The sequence below is a fragment of the Heloderma suspectum genome, chromosome 6 (genome assembly GCF_057233095.1).
Source record: "Heloderma suspectum isolate Gila_16-S chromosome 6, 16-S_ref, whole genome shotgun sequence".
In the NCBI taxonomy this organism is placed as follows: Eukaryota; Metazoa; Chordata; class Lepidosauria; order Squamata; family Helodermatidae; genus Heloderma; species Heloderma suspectum.
Genome location: NC_139463.1, coordinates 108,877,661 through 108,895,614, shown reverse-complemented (window position 1 = coordinate 108,895,614; position 17,954 = coordinate 108,877,661). Strand labels below are relative to the sequence as shown.

The 17,954-nt window shown below is 45.0% G+C and overlaps 1 protein-coding gene across 1 annotated transcript; it reads left to right on the top strand.

Annotated features, from left to right (window-relative positions):
- Positions 1-279: 279 nt before the first annotated feature.
- On the top strand, positions 280-15,017 carry LOC146342403 (vomeronasal type-2 receptor 26-like). The gene is made up of 7 exons (XM_084808530.1): positions 280-366; positions 802-803; positions 2,386-2,677; positions 4,066-4,920; positions 8,294-8,521; positions 13,726-13,852; positions 14,119-15,017. The coding sequence occupies exons 3-7, from the start codon at positions 2,549-2,551 to the stop codon at positions 15,015-15,017; spliced, it is 2,238 nt and encodes a 745-aa protein (XP_084664656.1). The 5' UTR covers positions 280-366; positions 802-803; positions 2,386-2,548.
- The last annotated feature ends 2,937 nt before the right edge of the window (positions 15,018-17,954 follow it).

The window sequence follows — 17,954 nt, the reverse complement described above, 5'->3', positions numbered from 1 at the left end:
TTTCAAGCGTGATATTCTGTGCGGAGTCTATAAAGACTGCTGTCCAGGCAACTTGCTCCACCTTGAAGCAGAGGCCAGCTTTTCTGCATATTTTACCAGGATGGATACTAGTGGCCATCAGTGATCATGAAAGGTTTGGGACTGGGCTTGATCATACATTCGCCAGCATTCCGTCTGGTTTTGCTTCTGCTAGTGATGCATTATTCTTCCAGCAAGAGTTTGAATTCCTCCATATGTAGTTGGAAGACAACAATTCGAACTCATTCATACAGTCCTTCAGATGAGATAATCATTGGTGAATTTGTATCCATTTCACTTCCCAGCTTCACTGTGTTGAACTTTATAGAACGCCCAGATTACTCTTCAGTAAAAGCACTGTAAGTAGTTCTTTCACGAAAAATGTTCTGCCCTATGGCTAATTATCATTGTTAGCTTGACAAAATAAATCATTGCTTTTAAGAACCAGCCTGTCTCTTTCTTTTATTCTTCTCTAAATGTGGTGGTGTACATCCAGAATAACTTTCCACCACACCAACTAGGAGAAACAACCAGCAGAAGGCCAACATTAGATCTGCTTCTGAATGGAGACAAAAAAATGTGAGCTACTGAAAATGTCCTGCCTTCAGCCAGGCAATCCTGATCCATCCAGACTGTCATAGATGGCTATGAGTGGCCCAAATATTGACATGGGTAAATGAAGAAAAGTCAAATCCAAAAATATGCCCCCACCCCTGAAAACCAGAAGGGCTGTCTGGAAAAACAGGGACCATCTCAAGAGGTGATCCTGAAGGATCACATTAGTAGTTTGGGGGTGCTCTTGAATCCAGAACTGTCACTTGAGGCACAGGTGAACTCAGTGGCACGGAGCACTTTTTATCAGCTTAGGCTGGTATACCAACTACGCCCTTATCTGGACAGAGATAGCCTAGCTACAGTGATCCATGCTCTGATAACTTCTCGTCTGGATTACTGCAATGCGTTATACGTGGGGCTGCCTTTGAAAACGGTCCGGAAACTTCAGCTGGTCCAAAATAGGGCAGCAAGATTGTTAACAGGGACTGGCCTGCGAGCTCATATTACGCCAGTACTTTTTCAGCTGCACTGGCTGCCGGTCCATTTCCGGGCCCAATTCAAAGTGCTGGTATTAACATTTAAAGCCCTTAACAGCTTGGGGCCAGGTTATCGGAAGGATCGCATCCTCCCGTATGTGCCTGCCCGGACGTTAAGATCATCCTCAGTGGCCCTTTTCCATGAGCCCCTGCCAAAGGAAGTGAGGTGGGTGGCTACTAGGAGGAGAGCTTTTTCTGCCGTGGCACCCCGGCTCTGGAACGAGCTCCCTAGTGAGGTTCGCCTGGCACCTACATTGTATTCCTTTCGGCGCCAGGTGAAGACCTTTTTATTTTCCCAGGCATTTTAGCATTTTAGCTTTCTAGACTTTTAGCTTTGCTGTTTTAAATCTGTATTTTAAACTCCTGCACTGCTCCTCGGTTTTATTGTGGTTGTATTGTTATATTGTGATTTTAATGTTCTATATAATTTAAATGGTTTTATTGTGTGCTGTTTGGTTTTAATTTTTGTGAACCGCCCAGAGAGCTTCGGCTATTGAGCGGTATAGAAATGAGATGAAATAAAGAAAGAAAGAAAGAAAGAAAGAAAGAAAGAAAGAAAGAAAGAGAAATTTCTGGTCAACATGCTCTGTCAACCAACAGAGAATGAATCACAGTCGGGGCAAAGAGGGAGAGATGGGCAGGATGGTGGAGAGAGAGAGGGGGGTGGGAGGGAAAGAGATATGAGAAAAGGCGATGTGAACAAGAGAGAGGCTGGAGAGAAGATGGGGTGGGAAGGATGGGTTCCTCCATGAGGTGAGGGAAGCACAAAGGCATGCATTGAAATCTACCCACCACCAATGGCTCTTTGCTTCAAGTCATTTCTTTCTTTCCTGTGCTTGCTATACAAAGCTCACGGGGACATCAGATCTTCACAACAATTTAGTAAGGTTGGTTAGGAAGAGAGATAGTGCCTTACAGCAGATATGTATAGGGCAGCCTGTTCACACTTCTTCAGAAGTAAGTCCCACTGAGGTTACCAGGGTTTATGCCTAGCTAACTGGGAACAGAATTGCACTCTGATTGAGCTTCACAGGTGAAGAGGGATTTGGTTTGGGGATTCCCACGTCCTGATCCAACACTTTATTGGATCTACTATTTACATACTTCTACTCATGTTGTCTTAGGACATGTTATTGTATCATTAGCTTGAATAAATTTTTTCTATAGTATGTGTGGCAACCTTCAACTTACTTAGATGGGCAAACCACAATGTAAGCTGTAATACATTTGGGACTCTGATATCAAGATTAAAGATGATGTGAAAATCTCATTGCAGCATAATACCTAAAAACTACCAGCATATCCTTGCCTTCCTTTTTGCCATTCATGAGATCAACAAGGATGCAGAATTGTTACCCAACACCACACTAGGATCCAAGATTTACAAGAATGCTTTTAATTTACTGCAAACCTGTTGGAGCACACTGGATCTTCTCTTTATGGGACAGGGGGATCCTGCCAATTACAACTGTGTTGGGAAAGAAAAATTAATGGCTGTTATTGGAGGTCTCACCTCCAAAACCTCCATCCAGACCGCACATATCTTAAATACCTACAAAATACCACAGGTCAGTGTTTAGAATTAGAAGCGACCATAATGAGAGTGGTTGCATCTACTTGTGTCCCACATCAACATTGCTAAGGGCAAATGTCTCTGCCCAGCCCCCTGAGCTCTTAATTGGCTGCATTGTCATTTCAGAATCTATGGTGATTCCTGTAAACAAAAACCCATAACACTTAGGGGTGGTTCACAGTGGTTTATCATGGGTTAAGAAACCCATGATTATCACTGGCACGTGCAGGGCACGTGTGGCCGCCATTTTGAATATGTGGTCTCCAGTCAGGGCAATCAGGGGTCATGGTATGTCGTGCGAACCCAGCCATTGTGGGTTAATTGAGGATTAAACAACCCACACTTAATCCAACTACTAATCGAGGGTTGAGTGTGGGCTATTTAACCCTCAATTAACCCACAATGGCTGGGATCGCATGACATTCCACAACTCCCAATTGCCCTGATTAGAGGTTACATATTCAAAACGGCAGTCACATACACCCCACGGTCACTGTGGCTAATTATGACTTAGTTAAGACAAGATAACCTGCCCTGTCTTAGAGTGCAAGATAACCTGAGGCTTAAAGTGCAATCCTATATATGTATACTTAAGAGCAAACCCCATGAGTTCAAAAGGGCTTCATCTCTTTATATTGGTATAGGATTGGAGCCCAAGAATCCAAGCTGTGAATGGGGCCTGTTGGAAATGTAAACCTTGAGAAAACCAGTTTCTTCCAAATCTTGCTTAGTATTGTATTATAACTTAAATATTTACAGTACCAGGTAAGTTTACTAAGACATTTCAGATTAGACTATTAGAAACCATAACATTTGTTAGAAGTGACTATTAAATAAGATCAAGATTTTAACATGGACAGACATTTTTATACAGTAGGGAGGAATGAATCTATCCATTTTAGTTTAAAATGTAATCAATAAATAATAAATAAAATTCCAGTTTCACATTTTAAGTTCACTTCATCCTGACACTGAGATTTTTCCCAGTCTTAAATTAAAAACAAAAATCTTTTAAGTTTGCATGAAAATGAATATACTGCTCTGTGCACATTTTTTCCTAACACATAGATTTTGTATGCATTTTGCCTAATATACACATTTTTGCAATCAATTTTCTAATGTAATGCATTTTTGAGTATTATTTTCACAAATATATACATTTTTTGGTTGGCAAACTTCATTGAAAAATTAGGGAAAGTGAGAATTTGAATGGATAACTGAGTTTCAGTTCACATATGGGTTCAAAAGTGCAAAATTAGGTATGTTCACATTAAAATGCAAACAGAATGAATTTCTCCCTCATCTCTAGTACAGAGTCAGGATATAACTGAGAACAAAGAGATGATTATCTCACCTTTAAGATTATTAAATCTTTCCCATTAGCTTAGCTATGGCTCCTTTGATCGGGCGCTGTGGGACAAAACTCGATTCCCTTCTTTTTACCGGATGATCCCAAATGAAGAACCTCAGTCTGTTGGGATTGTTCAGCTACTCAAGCATTTTGGATGGAACTGGATCAGTCTCATGGTTTCAGATGACGACAGTGGAGAAAACTTCCTTCATACCCTAAGACCAAGGCTCTTGCAGAATGATATTTGCATTGCTTGGTTGGTGGTGATCCCAGCAGTGACTGCATTTGTACCAGTTGAAATACTTGAAAAAAAATTGGGACCAATTCAGTTGACTCTCTCATTGAGTGAAATCAATGTGATCCTTGTCTATGGAGACCATCAAACTCTGGAGGGTTTAAAAATACTTTTGTACTACAGTGAAATTAAGTATATGCGTCCTATACAGAGGGTATGGATCACAACAGCTGAATGGGATTATACTGCTGTATCGGCTGGGCACAAATTCACTACAAAATCCTTCAACGGCACCTTGTCATTCACTCTACGTACAAATGTGGTGCCAGGATTTCAGCACTTTCTCGAGAGCATGAATCCATATAAGTCTGCAATGTATTTAATCCAATATTACTGGTTCTCAGTGTTTCACTGTTCACTCCCACAATATAACCTATATGTGCCAAAATGGGGAAACTGTACTGGGGAAGAGAAGCTTGAGAGCCTTTCGGGATATGTGTTTGAAATGGAAATGTCTGGCCAGAGCTACAGTATCTACAATGCTGTCTATGCTGTTGCACATGCTCTCCGTGCCATGTGTATATCTAGAGCTAAACAGAAATCAAGGGCAGACGGGGAGAGATGGAACCTCTGGAAATTTCAGCCATGGCAGGTAGTTACAGCTGCAGATAACTGGTAGAATATCATGAGCTAACCTGGAAGCATTACAAATGAATAATAAAGGAAAATTAAAATCATCATCTCACTCGGGATGGCGGAGAATTCCACCATGGATCTCGGTGAGGCCGAATGCACTGGCATTTGGCCCCCTGAAATCCGTGGCGGAATGGCCTGCCACCCCCCGTGCCCCCACGGATTCCCCCAGGGACGAAGCTTACCTGAGGTGGATGTTCCGGAAGGCGGTGGCTCCGGCGGCGGCTTCGGCGAGGGCTCCGGCGACGGCTGCTGGTCTTTTGACCAGCTGCTGCGGCTGCCATTTGCATCCTGGTCTTTGCCGTGATAGGCTACATAAGTATTTACGTAGCCTATCACGGCAAGCAAAGCAAAAAAAAAAAAAAACGTGTACACAAATGGCGGCAGCTACAGCGGCCGCCATTGGCATTCCCTATTTTTCGCCATTCTAGCCTACGTAAATATTTACGTAGGCTATTACGGCGGAAAAAAGGAACGCAAATGGCACCCACTATGCTATTTGCATTCCCCTTTTTTTGCCGTAATAGCCTATGTAAAAATTTACGTAGGCTAGAACGGCGAAAAATAGGGAACGCAAATGGCGGCCGCCGTAGCCACCGCCATTTTTGTACACGGTTTTTTTGCTTGGCTTGCCGTGATAGGCTACGTAAATACTTACATAGCCTATCACAGCAGCCTGACTAGACGCAAATGGCGGCAGCTATGGCGGCCGCCATTTGCGTCTGCAGCAGCCCAGCAGCGGATGGAGACCCTGCTGCGGGTTGGCCCGACCGGCGGCTCCGGGGCCTGGCCGCGGAGCGGAACTGACCGGGCAGGATTCCAGGGGGGAGGACCGGATTACCTCCCCCCCCGTCGAGGATTCCAGGGGGAGGGACGGAGTGCCTCCCCCCCACCGCGAAAAATTCTGCGAAACGGTAAGTGACTTTCATACATCCCTACATCACACACACACACACACACACACACACACACACGGGGGAGAAAAAACAGTTAGCAGACCCAAATTCCAAAGCACTACTGAAAAAAAGGATCTAACCTTCTTCCTGGAACAGTGACAGGGGCTGAGACTTTGATGGGCATCTCATATACACAAGTTGGAGCTGTGGATAGACCCGCTGAACCAACTCAGAAGCCACTTCAGTGCTTCCAAGGCAGGCCTAATTTGCTGCCGGCTGATTCTCGCCCCCCTGATCCACCCCAGGCCCAACCGCGAAGCAGGACCTGGATGGACAAATCCCGCTTTGGGGGTCCCTGACACCCCTGCTGTGCTGTGCAAACCCCCAGCTCCTTACCTGGGCCCTGAGGATGTGTTCAGGCAGCCATCATGAGGAGGAGTCACTGCCGTTGTCGCTGCTGCTGTCGCCACCACTCTCGCTGCTGCCATCATCTCCATGGCCACCCGCCACCACCAGCTCCTGAGCCCGGGACATGCACCGGCTCTTGTTGCAGGGCATCACCCTTTTTAAAATAGCAATGTCCTGTCGCCATTTTAAAAATGGCGGCTCCCTGCAACAAGAGCCGGTGCGTGTCCAGGGCTCAGGAGCTGGCAGCAGCGATGGCGGTGGTGGCAAGGGCAGTGGCAGTGATGATGGCAATGGCAGCAGGGGCCACAGCGCAGGAGGAGGCAGAGGCGGTGCCAGTGACAGCAGTGGCGGAGATTGATGGCAGTGGTAGCGACAATGATGGCGATGCCTCCTCATGATGGCTCAGGCAAGGAGCTGGAGGCACTGGCTGGGCCAGGATGCCGAGGCTCTGAAGCACACCGAGGCTGTTTTGGAGAGCCCCCGACCTGCTTCGGGTCACTTTGTGCCCCCTCCGCTTCGCCTCAGGAGGGGCCCAAAGCAGCCCGAGGAGGCCTGCTTTGACTCGGACTTCGGGCCAAAGCAGTGCATGGCCCTAACAAATTTATCTTACCCCCTTCTAAGGCCAGCTAAGCTAGAGGACATCCGTAGTGGGTTCTTCTGCCTCATGCGGAATAGGACATCCATTCACCCATCCCAAATTCATTCCCAAACCATTATTTGGCTGACTGAGTTCGAGCATTATGAGAGAGGGAGACCTCCATCTCCACCTCTTCCTACTCATAATCTGAGAAACCTCCATCATGACACCCCCTGCTCATCATTTTCTCAGACTAAAAAGCCACAACCACTTTATTCTTTCCTAATGGGTGTGGTGGTACAAACTCTTCACCATTTTAGTTGCCCTTATTAGGTATTGCCAGGTAAACAAGAAGGAATCCAGGAAGAATGATGGAGATCAGCTAGCCTATGATTTCACGGAGACATGAAATATCCTGGCATATTAAATGAAGCAGTTACCGGACAGGACAGCTGGATTTCATGATCATCACATATGGGCAGATGATGTCCTAGTCTTAATTTATGAGAAGAGAGGTGCTGGGGAGAAAAACCAACATTCCCTGACACCGAAGCTTTCTTTGCAGTCCCAAGTGAGAGTGGACTCTATGATGGCTCCTTGGTTAGGGAAGAATCACTCTGCACATTTTCATAAGCCTATTATTATCATCATCATCATATTTGTCAAGGCTGAGCCATGGCATGGAAAGCAGGTAATGGAGCTTTCCTTGGTGAGCTGATCCCAGCCATTGGGAGGAGCTATAATTCAGCAATAGATCACCTGCTTCACACGTGATGAAGATCCCAGGCCCAATGCCTGGATTATCTAGTGAAAAAAGAGAACTCTGGGACCAGGGCAGAATAGAAGTCTCTGCCCAACTCCCCAGAGAGCTATCCAGAATACTGAGATAGACAGTCCAGTGGTCTTACTTGCTATATATAAACATTACTGGTTCATGGTGAACTCCTGGAAACACTCCACCATCAGAATATTTATTTCATTTGTCATCTTCCATCTCAGCTTGGATGGAGCAGTTTTGAACATTTGACAAGTACTTTTAAATTCATCTTTGGTAGTACTGATACACTGACAAATACTAATGAATGTCTAAGGCTTCCTAGTGATACCAATCAATGACACTCTGTGGGGTTACAAATGGAAGCAACACCATCTAGACACCCTATAAAATTCTGTGGCTGAGGCACAATGATTGCCTGATAAAAGCTTCATCTGAAAGCACCCTAAATGAAAGCCGAGGGCTTCAGCAATTGGACAGCATAACAATGAAATAAATAAATAAATAAATAAATAAATGTCAGAACTTGGCAAATTCCAAGGAAGGAACATCAATCTGTTTCTGATTGCATGACTGCCCTGTTATGTATAAGGATGCAGGGCATTAAAAAAAAACTTTCAATGAATGAATTACTTAATAATACCGTGTAAACTTTTTTTTCCCTCCTCCAATCCAGCTTCACCCTTTTCTGAGATATATCCACTTCAATAATAGTGCTGGAGAAGAAATATTTTTTGATGACAATAGGGACCTGGCAGGGGGCTACGACCTCATCAACTTAATCACCTTTCCCAATAAATCTTTCCAGAGAATCCGAGTTGGAAGGATGGATCCCTTAGCTACTACTCAGAATGGGTTCACCATTAATGGAAGTGCCATTGTATGGAATCACAAGTTCCATCAGGTGGGAATGCTGGTTTTTATTGTAATCGTAATCTGGTCCACCAGTATTGTTTTTTACACATATTTCAGATATTGGAATTCAGGTTGACTGATATTTTATCAGAACATCTTGGAGATGACCTATATTTATTTATTACACATTTATTTATTTAAGGCCACATAAGCAAATTTCTGTAGTTGTTGACAAAACATAATAACAACACAAAAATATGAATAACATCCCAGTTAAAAAGCCCCAACAATATAAAACTAATAACTATGTACATCATAAATTATAATATGAATGCAAAAACTAAATGACTATCAAGTATAAAAGATAAAACCATCTGGTAGGGACTCAATAATATAAGTTAGGGAGCTAAATAATATAACATAGACATCATCTGAGGAGCCATAGGGTAGTTCCGATTCCTCCAAACAATGCTCTGACCTCAGAGGGGGGAATCAGAAATCTAACCCCCTCCCCCTCACAGCCAGAATGGGAAGAACCCTGCTGGCTGGCCTCCAAAGTTGGGAACTCAACCTCGTAGGAGGAGGAAAGCAGGCATTTCGGAGGGCGGGGAGGAGACTGGAGAGGCAAGAATATGAGCTATCCTGAGCCTCTGCCAGCCACCTTCCCTCCCCCTCCAAAACATCTTTGCTAGATGGGCAAAAAAGCCCATCTAGTGGATAATGCCAAGTGGGAAGGCAGGGAGGTTAAGATCTGTTGGGAATATACACATCTGCAAGTTACAGGAAGGGGGCAGTGTTGCAGTTAGTTCATGGGAATTAGGCCATGGCTAGCTCTAGGATTTCTGTAGCCTACAGAGAGGTTTCCTGTGATATCTTGCTTTTGCCTTTGACCTTCCACCATTGCTGGGTGTGCTTGGGTTTGCTCTCTGTGAAATAAAACATTTGTAAGTAAAACCTGTTTACTTATGCTTCAACAGGGAAGGGTGTGGCCTCCTTTTTTAGCCTGGTAAACACTAATTCAGTTTCGCCTTTTGTTTTTCTCTGCTAACTGCCTTTCTAGCAGGAGGCATCTTTACCAAATAATCCTATCAAGATCACCTCTGCTGCTCTTCCTGCGCTGCATTGCAGGATTGTGTAAGCCTCTAACTTCAGGGTGCAATCGAGAGTGCAATTTATAGCACTGCACCCTTAACCACTAAAAATACCAAAATACTTTAAAAGCCTGGGAGAACAAGAAGTGTTAGCCTGGTGGCAAAAGGAGAGCAATGTGGGGCCCAGCCAAGCTTCCCTTGGGACATGATTTTGTAGCTGGGGGCACCACCAAGATATCTCTCTATCTTGTTGAAACACTCCAAGACTCAGAATGAGGGGCACCTGGAGAAGTGCTTCAGTGGATGACCTTAAAGTGTTAGTAGGTATATAGGGGGAGATGCTCCATCAGGTGAGAAGGTTCCCAGCCATTTAGAGCCTTAGAAGGCAAAGCCAGCTCTTTGAATTTAGCCCAGAAATGACTCCGGAGGAAGTGCAGGTGAGAGAGGACCAGAGTAATTATAGGGCTACAGTCATGGCACTATGTTAAGAGTGAATCAGGTGAATCACATCCCACCAATATAATCAGGAACTGGGGAAGCAGTAGGTATTACAACTTATACAGAGAAAATGGTTCAACAGACAAATCTGAAACTTGGCAGTGTAGGAGAGGAAGGTTTGAGGGTAGTCCAGGCCAATTTTGATGTAGAAAGGACCAGAGATGCAGGTGAAACAAATTAAGTCCTTGTGAGAAGTGTTTCTCACAGCTCTGACAGAGGGGAGTCTCAAACATGAGGGATTACAGGCAGTATATGGTGGACAATAAAAGATGGACATTAAAGACATTCCCAGCAAAGACTCCTAACCTGGGCATCAGCTTAAAAGCAAGAGATCCAGGGGGTATGTGGGAGATTACAGGCTGGGTAGCTTAACATCTGTTCCAGGTAAATTGGTTGAAAGCATTATTAAAGATAAAATTAATAAGCATATAGAAGGACAAGCCCTGTTGAAAAATGATAAGCATGGCTTCCACAAAGGTAAGCTGTGTCTCACTAACCTTTTAGAGTTCTTTGAGTGTCAATAGATATGTAGACAGTGATGATCCAGTAGAGATCGTCTGCTTGGACTTAGAAAAGGCTTTTGACCAAGTCCTTCACCTATGACTCCTGAGCAAATTTAGTAGTCATGGAATAAGAGGAGAGGTCCTGTTATGGATCAGTAGCCAATTAAAGAACAGACAGTAGGAATAGATGGTAAATTCTCCCAATGGAGGAAAGTAAATAGTGGAGTGCCTCAAGGATTTATTTTGGGACCAATGCTTTTCAACATGTTTATAAATGATCAGGAATTAGGAGTGAGCAGTGAAGTGGCCAGGTTTGCAAATGACCCCAAAGTATTTAGGGTAGTTAAGACAAAAAGGGATTGTGAGGAGCTCCAAAAAGATCTCCCCAAACTGGGAGAATGGGCATCTAAATGGCAAATGTGGTTCAGTGTAAGCAAGTGAAAAGTGATGCACGTTGGAGCAAACAATAAATAAATCTCAAATTCAAGTATAAGCTGATGGGGTCTGAGCTAACAGTGACTGACCAAGAAAGAGTTCTTGGGGTTGTGGTGGACAGCTTGATGAAAATGTCAACCTAGTGTGTGGCTGCTGTAAAAAAAGGAAAACTCCATGTTTGGTATAATTAGAAAAGGAATTGAGAATAAAACTGCTGATATTGTACTGCCTTTATACAAATCTATGGTGCAATCGCACTTAAAATACTGTGTACAGTTCTGGTCACCACACCTAAAAAAATATATTGTAGAACTGGAAAAAGTGCAGAAAAGGGCAACTAAAATGATCAAGGGGCTGGAGCATCTCCCCTATGAGGGAAAGTTACAACAGCTTGGATTGTTTAGCTTGGAAAAAAGGAGGGTAAGGGGAGAGATGACAACATTATGCATAGTGTGGAGAATGTGCAAAGGGAGAGATTTTTTTCCCTCTATCATAATACTAGAACGCGGGGTCATAACTGAAGCTGACTGGTATAAGCTTCAGGACAGATAAAACGAAGAACTTCTTCACACAGCACATAGTTAAACTATGGAATTCACTCCCTCAAGATGTAGTCATGGCCACCAATTTGAATGGCTTTAAAATTCCTGGAGGAGGAGGCTTTCAATGGCTAATAGTCCTGATGGTTATGGCTACCTCCAGTGTCAGAGGCCATGTGCCTGTGTACAACGGTTACTGGGGAACATAGATGGGAGGGTGCTGTTGTGCTCATGTCCTGCTTGTGGTTTTCTGGTCAACAGCTGATTGGCCACTGTGTGAACAGAATGCTGGACTAAATGAACCTTTGTTCTGATCCAGCACAGTTCTTCTTACCTTCTTATTAGGGCTGTGCACCAGTTCGGGCCGAATCCCAAATCCTGAAGTGAATTGGGGTGCTTTGGTGATCTCTAAAGTAGGTCAAAATAGCCCCAAGGTGGTCCAAAGTGAAGCAGGTCACCCCTGAAATTCCTTGGTGTACCTCAGAACTTCGGAGCCATTCTGAAGCCCAGACAGCCCGTCTCTAAATTGTATCAACTTGTGAAAGATCAGGGAGGGGGCTTTTAGGAGAGAGGGGGAAGGGGAGAGGAGAAGGAGGGAGGGGGAAATGGTGAGCCTTGGCGAATGGCAACATTAGTTGCCAGATTAGGGCTGAACTTAACTCAGCAGTCTCCAATCAGTGACAGTGGTGGAGGAAGGTGGTGGCGGGGGGAGGGGGCAGGGGTGCTGTATATAACAGATCTGTCTGCTTTTGTTTCACTGTGAGAGGAAGTTGGTTAGAGAGAGGATTGGCTAGCTAGTTCTGTGTGGTGTGTGTGTTCTATTGCAGTTTCTCTTCTTCTTCTCCTCCTCCTCCTCCTCCTTCTCTTCCTCCTCCCTCCCTTCCCACCCACCCCTTCTCAATTCAACTATCCCTAGTCTTCCCTTTCTTTATTTTCTACTGGATTCTTTATTAAAAAATAACAATAAAAAGTACTTTTGTTTCCTTGCCTTTTTCTTTGACTCCTCCCCCCTGCTACCCTTCTCAGTTTCTGTATTCTTTCCCTTCCCATTTTCAACTCTTATCTTTCTAAAACACACACACACACACACACACACACACACACACACACTTTTCCATTAGGCTTTATAGTCTACTCCCTTTGCCCACTCCCACCCCCTAGCTTGCAAATAGGTTTTTTTTTTCTTTTTGTTCCTCCTTTTCTTTTGTTCATGTGTGTGTGTGTGTGTGTGTGTCTGTGTGTGTGTGTGTCTGTGCAAAGCACTACACATTTATTATGCATTACACAATATAGAATATAGAGTGGGCAAAGCACTACACATGCAATTTGTTTCTTTACTGTGGTGCAAAGCAACCCCTATATGAAGTGTCTAAGGGGTACTGGTGGGGGTAAAAGTGGGCGAGGTTCTGGTGAGACCAGTAGCCAGGCTGGATCACCCGCAGTCTGGATAGGTCATCCTGGCCTAGGGCAGGCCTGTTTTCCCAGGTAATGTGTATCCCATTCAGCCAAAGAGAGCCTGAGGTCATCTGGTGTGAAGCTGAATGGGAAAGTATTAAGGGAGAGGGGTCATTTTGCACTTCAAAAAAGCCTACACCAGAGATTGGGGTAGTGACCTCCTCCTAATCACCTCTTCAACAACTTCTCTCATTATCCCTTTATTACCTTTGGTTTGAGTTTCTGAAAACAACACAATTTACCTGCACCAAGCACAAAACCTCCTTGCCAAACTGGCTGAAATTTGGCAAATGGAACCACCCCCTCACAGGCTGACAGGTCACCAAATTTCATATATCTACCATAAAAACTGAAAACATTGTGGCCGCTTCTGTTTTCTAATGTAAGTCAATCGGAAAAGGTAAAACCAAATGATTCGGATATCCGAATCTCGCCTTGGATCCGAATCAGAAGTGAATCAAATCAGGTCCAAATCAGGTCCAAATCAGTCCAGAGTGAAGTGGGGCTGATTCAGAAGATCTGAATCAGCATCTGAAGTGAATCGGGGGGGGGGGGGGCAGGTGCACAGCCCTAGTTCTTATGTTCTTATAAATCAATAATACAGTTGGATTTCCTTACCTAGAAGTAGTTATCTTTCCTTAGCTGAAAGTCAGAAAGCACCTCTGAAGCTTTATTACAGCCGTTTCCAACTGATATGTCCTTCCTTTTTTTTTTTTTTTTTTTTGCTGTTAGATGCTGCCCAGTTCCACCTGTGTCAAGAGCTGCCACCCTGGACAAAGCATGTTTGTCCAGCAAGGGAGGCAAGTGTGTTGCTATGATTGTATTGAGTGCCCAGAAGGGAGTATTTCAATCCAAATGGGTAAGTGAAGGAATCCAAAGTTACTTGGAAAATAATCCAGAAGTTTTAATTTCAGGTTGAAAGTAATTCCTGTCAGTTTTGTCTATACACAAGTATATGAATGCAGTCCCTTACACAGAGGACAAACTGAGAGAGCAAGCATCAGGGAAGTTGGGGAAAAAAGAGGAAGCTGTGTAATATGTTTTGTTTGCTGCAAGATTAGGTTAGATGAAAGATAAAGTATATGTGGAGTATTCAGACATGGAGACTATACTTCTTATTTTCAGATGCAGACCAATGTGAGATATGCCCAGGAGATCAGTATCCAAACAACAACCAGGACCGATGTATTCCCAAAGAAATGAGCTACCTATCTTATGAGGAGCCCTTGGGAGCAGGTCTGACATCCTTGGCTCTTTTCCTTTCTGTGATCACAGTTGCTGTGACTGGGACCTTCATTCAACACCACAATACTCCCATCGTCAAAGCCAACAACTGGAGCATCACGTGTGCCCTTCTCTCCTCTCTGCTGCTCTGCTTTCTCTGCTCCTTCTTGTTCATTGGGTGGCCTGGGAAAGTGACCTGCCTTCTGCGACAAACAGCGTTTGGCATCATCTTCTCCATCGCTGTGGCTTGTGTGTTAGCAAAAACCATCACTGTGGTCTTGGCCTTCATGGCCACACAGCCTGGAAACAGGATGAGGAAGTGGGCTGGGAAGAGACTTGCACTATCAGTGATCATTCTCTCTTCTCTTATTCAAACTGGCATCTGTTCTGTGTGGATGGCAACTTCTCCCCCCTTCCCAGAGTTTGATATGCACTCCCAGGTTGACATGATCATAGTTCAATGCAATGAAGGCTCAGCCCTCATGTTCTACATTGTCCTGGGCTACATGGGGCTTTTGGCCCTCATCAGCTTCACTGTGGCTTTCTTTGCCAGGAAGTTGCCTGATACTTTCAATGAAGCCAAGCTGATCACTTTCAGCATGTTGGTCTTCTGCAGTGTTTGGTTGTCTTTTGTGCCAACCTATGTGAGCACCAAGGGGAAATACATGGTGGCTGTGAAGGTCTTCTCCATCTTGGCCTCTGGGTCCAGCTTATTGGCTTGCATCTTCCTCCCCAAGTTCTACATTATTATCCTGAGGCCTGAGCTGAACACCAGAGAGCAATTAGTCAGGAAAAAATAATAGCCACAACTGAGAGTGGAAGTGATGTCATCCATAGTAATGGCAGCCTATTAAGAATTGTACAGGCTCATAAGGGAGAATTGTACTAGTCATAAGGGACTAGTCTTTCAAATGGACTAGTCCGAAATAATATGGAACCTTATAAGTCACAAACAGCACTTTGAAGTAGGGATGTACGAAAGTCACTTACCTTTTCGCAGGTGTGATTCGCGGTGGGGGGGTGCTCCGTCCCTCCCCCTGGAATCCTCCCTGGCCGGCTCTCCTCCGCAGCGGCTCCGCAGAGCCACTGGCCAGGGCCGTCCGCAGCCAGATTTCCAGCCACAGCCAGGCTGCTGCAGATCCAAATGGCGGCCACCATAGCAGCCACCATTCGCATCCTGCCAGGCTGCCGTGATAGGCTATGTAAGTATTTACATAGCCTATCACGGCAAAGAGCAGCGGCGCAAATGGCGTAGCAGCCGCCGTTTGTGTCCCTGCTCTTTGCCGTGATAGGCTATGTAAATACTTACATAGCCTATCACAGCAGCTTGGCAGGACGCAAATGGCGGCCGCAGCAGCCGGCCAAAAGACCAGCCGCCACCGCCGGAGCCGCCGCCGGAGCCCCAGATAAGTTTCATTCCAGGGAGGTTCCGCGGGGTGGGGGGGTGGGAGGCCATTCTGCCACAGGTTTTGGGGGGCCGAATGCCAGTGCATTCAGCCTTACTGAAATCCATGGCAGAATTCTCTGCCATCCCTACTTTGAAGTGTTGCTACGTGACTGGTAGCCAGTAAAGGTGTTTTAACAGGAGTCATGTACTCCATATAAATGGTCCAAATCAATGGTCTGATTGCAGCTTTTTTAACAGCTGAACATTCTGAACATGTTTCAAAGGCAGCCCCATGTAAGGAGCTTGCCAGGAGAGTATGACGTGTTGACTGGTGGAGGAGACTTTTTTACAAATAAAAAATATATCCTGTAGATATCCTGTAAATGGCAGATGCCATTTATGTAAAATCGGCCTTATTGAAACAGGCCAGCCCACCAGTCAGGAATGAAGCATAGACTGCTGTGCTTGCCTAACTTGGCACATGCCAAGTTGGGCAAGCATGTGGGATCACAGACCAGTGTTCGGAAGGTCGAACTGGTGGGAGTTCAAGCACCCAAACAGATGTGTGTGGTATTGTATCCCTAATTTGGACCAACCCTTGTTTATAATTTAAAATGTTAGTTCTCTTTATTTTCCTGTTAATTTTCCTATCTGTCGTAGGTTTTAGAACTCTTCTTCCAGCTTGGAACCAATCTGTGATCCCCAACCAGTTGACAACTAAACCTTTTGAACCACTGGCCACCAGTAACCTTCACCTACTAACCATGAAGGTGGCTTTTCTTACTGCCATCATGTCTGCGTTTGGGACTAGTGAGCTTTGCTTACTGCAAAATGACCAGCCCTATTGATTTTTCATAAGGACATGATTGTCCTGTAACTGGACTTGTCCTTTCTCCTTGAGATTGTGTTGCAATTTCATATGTCTCAGGGCATAGTTTTGCCTTCATATCTTCCACATACTACCTCCCCACTTGAGGAGGTACATCATTCCCATGAGGTTCAGACAGCTCTGTCCTTTTAGTTGCAATATACAGCTCTGTTTAGAGCCATGATGAGATGGTTTGTGTGCTATGGTGGTCTATGGAGGGGGCAGTCAGTATTGGTCCAATGTTCTGCTGAGTGGGTCTCCTCAACCATTCTTCTCGCTTATCAGCTAACTTGCCTTCCCCCTCCTACTCATGTGTAGAACCATTCCACGAACGTGATGGCATCATCCATGACTTTCTTGCATGGGTTGCCTCTTCCGCAACTCTGTACTGTGGCTACGTGGTCCCAGCCCTCCACTTTCATCAAGCATTACTGGTTGGATTCAAGGGCACATGTTTGGCCAGGAAGTTCTCTCTAGAATTTTGGCATGTTATCTTCCCGTGAGTTCAGCCACCCATATGTTTGAATGACAAACAACATGAAGAAGATGGACAGGTTGCTTCCCTGTAATGGTGGTTCTTTGAGCGGTCATCTGTGAACTCACACAACCCACCCTCCTCCCTGCTTCAATGTCTTGTTTCCTTTTTTTTTTCTCTCTCTCTCCATAGCAGTGGACTGGAACGTGGCTGGAAGGAAGGAGCCACACCTAGGAGCATGTGCAGTGGAGAGTGTGTGGGCTCCCACCAAAACCCTGTTCAGCCTTAGAATGTTCTGAATGTTGCTCTGTGCATGTGCAGAACTCATATGTGTGAGTTCACAGATGACCACTCAAAGAACCACAATGACAGGGAAGCAACCTGTCCATCTTTTGGCTCACCTTCTCTCTGAACATTTCTGTCCCACATGGTCATCATGAGAACACTGTAAGTTTAAGAACTGGTGCCTGGCTTTGCTTTTTTCCTCTTCTGCTTCCACATCCATTGCTCCTTTTCTGTAACTACTTGTGGATGCTGAGCAGAGAGAAGGAACTGTTTGTTTGTCTGTGGATTCATTTGTTTTAGAGCTGTAAACTGCTCTGCAAGTCTTACCAGCTGAGTACAAATGCTTTCAAGAAAGATATACATTTAATCAATGCCTTAAGTGAGGGGCTATACACAACAGCAGAGCTCATGCTTTTCATTCAAACAAAATCTGAAGGATCCATTAAAAAGTTCTAAAGACCTCCATGACAGGGAGAGACCTTGGGAGCCTTGGGAGCCTTCTTGCTCATCAGAGTAGGCAATAGGGGACTAATGGTCCCACCTGGTGGAAGGGAGCTACCAAAGACCTCGGCCAGGAGGGGAGTTGTTTACTGCACATCCACCATCCTGTTTCTAGGGATGTTGTGAGCGTCCATCCAGGGGGTGGAGTCCGACAAACTCCCCCCTGTTGGCCCCTCAGACTTGGCTTGCCAAGCCCCCACCCCCACACACCGAGTTGCTGG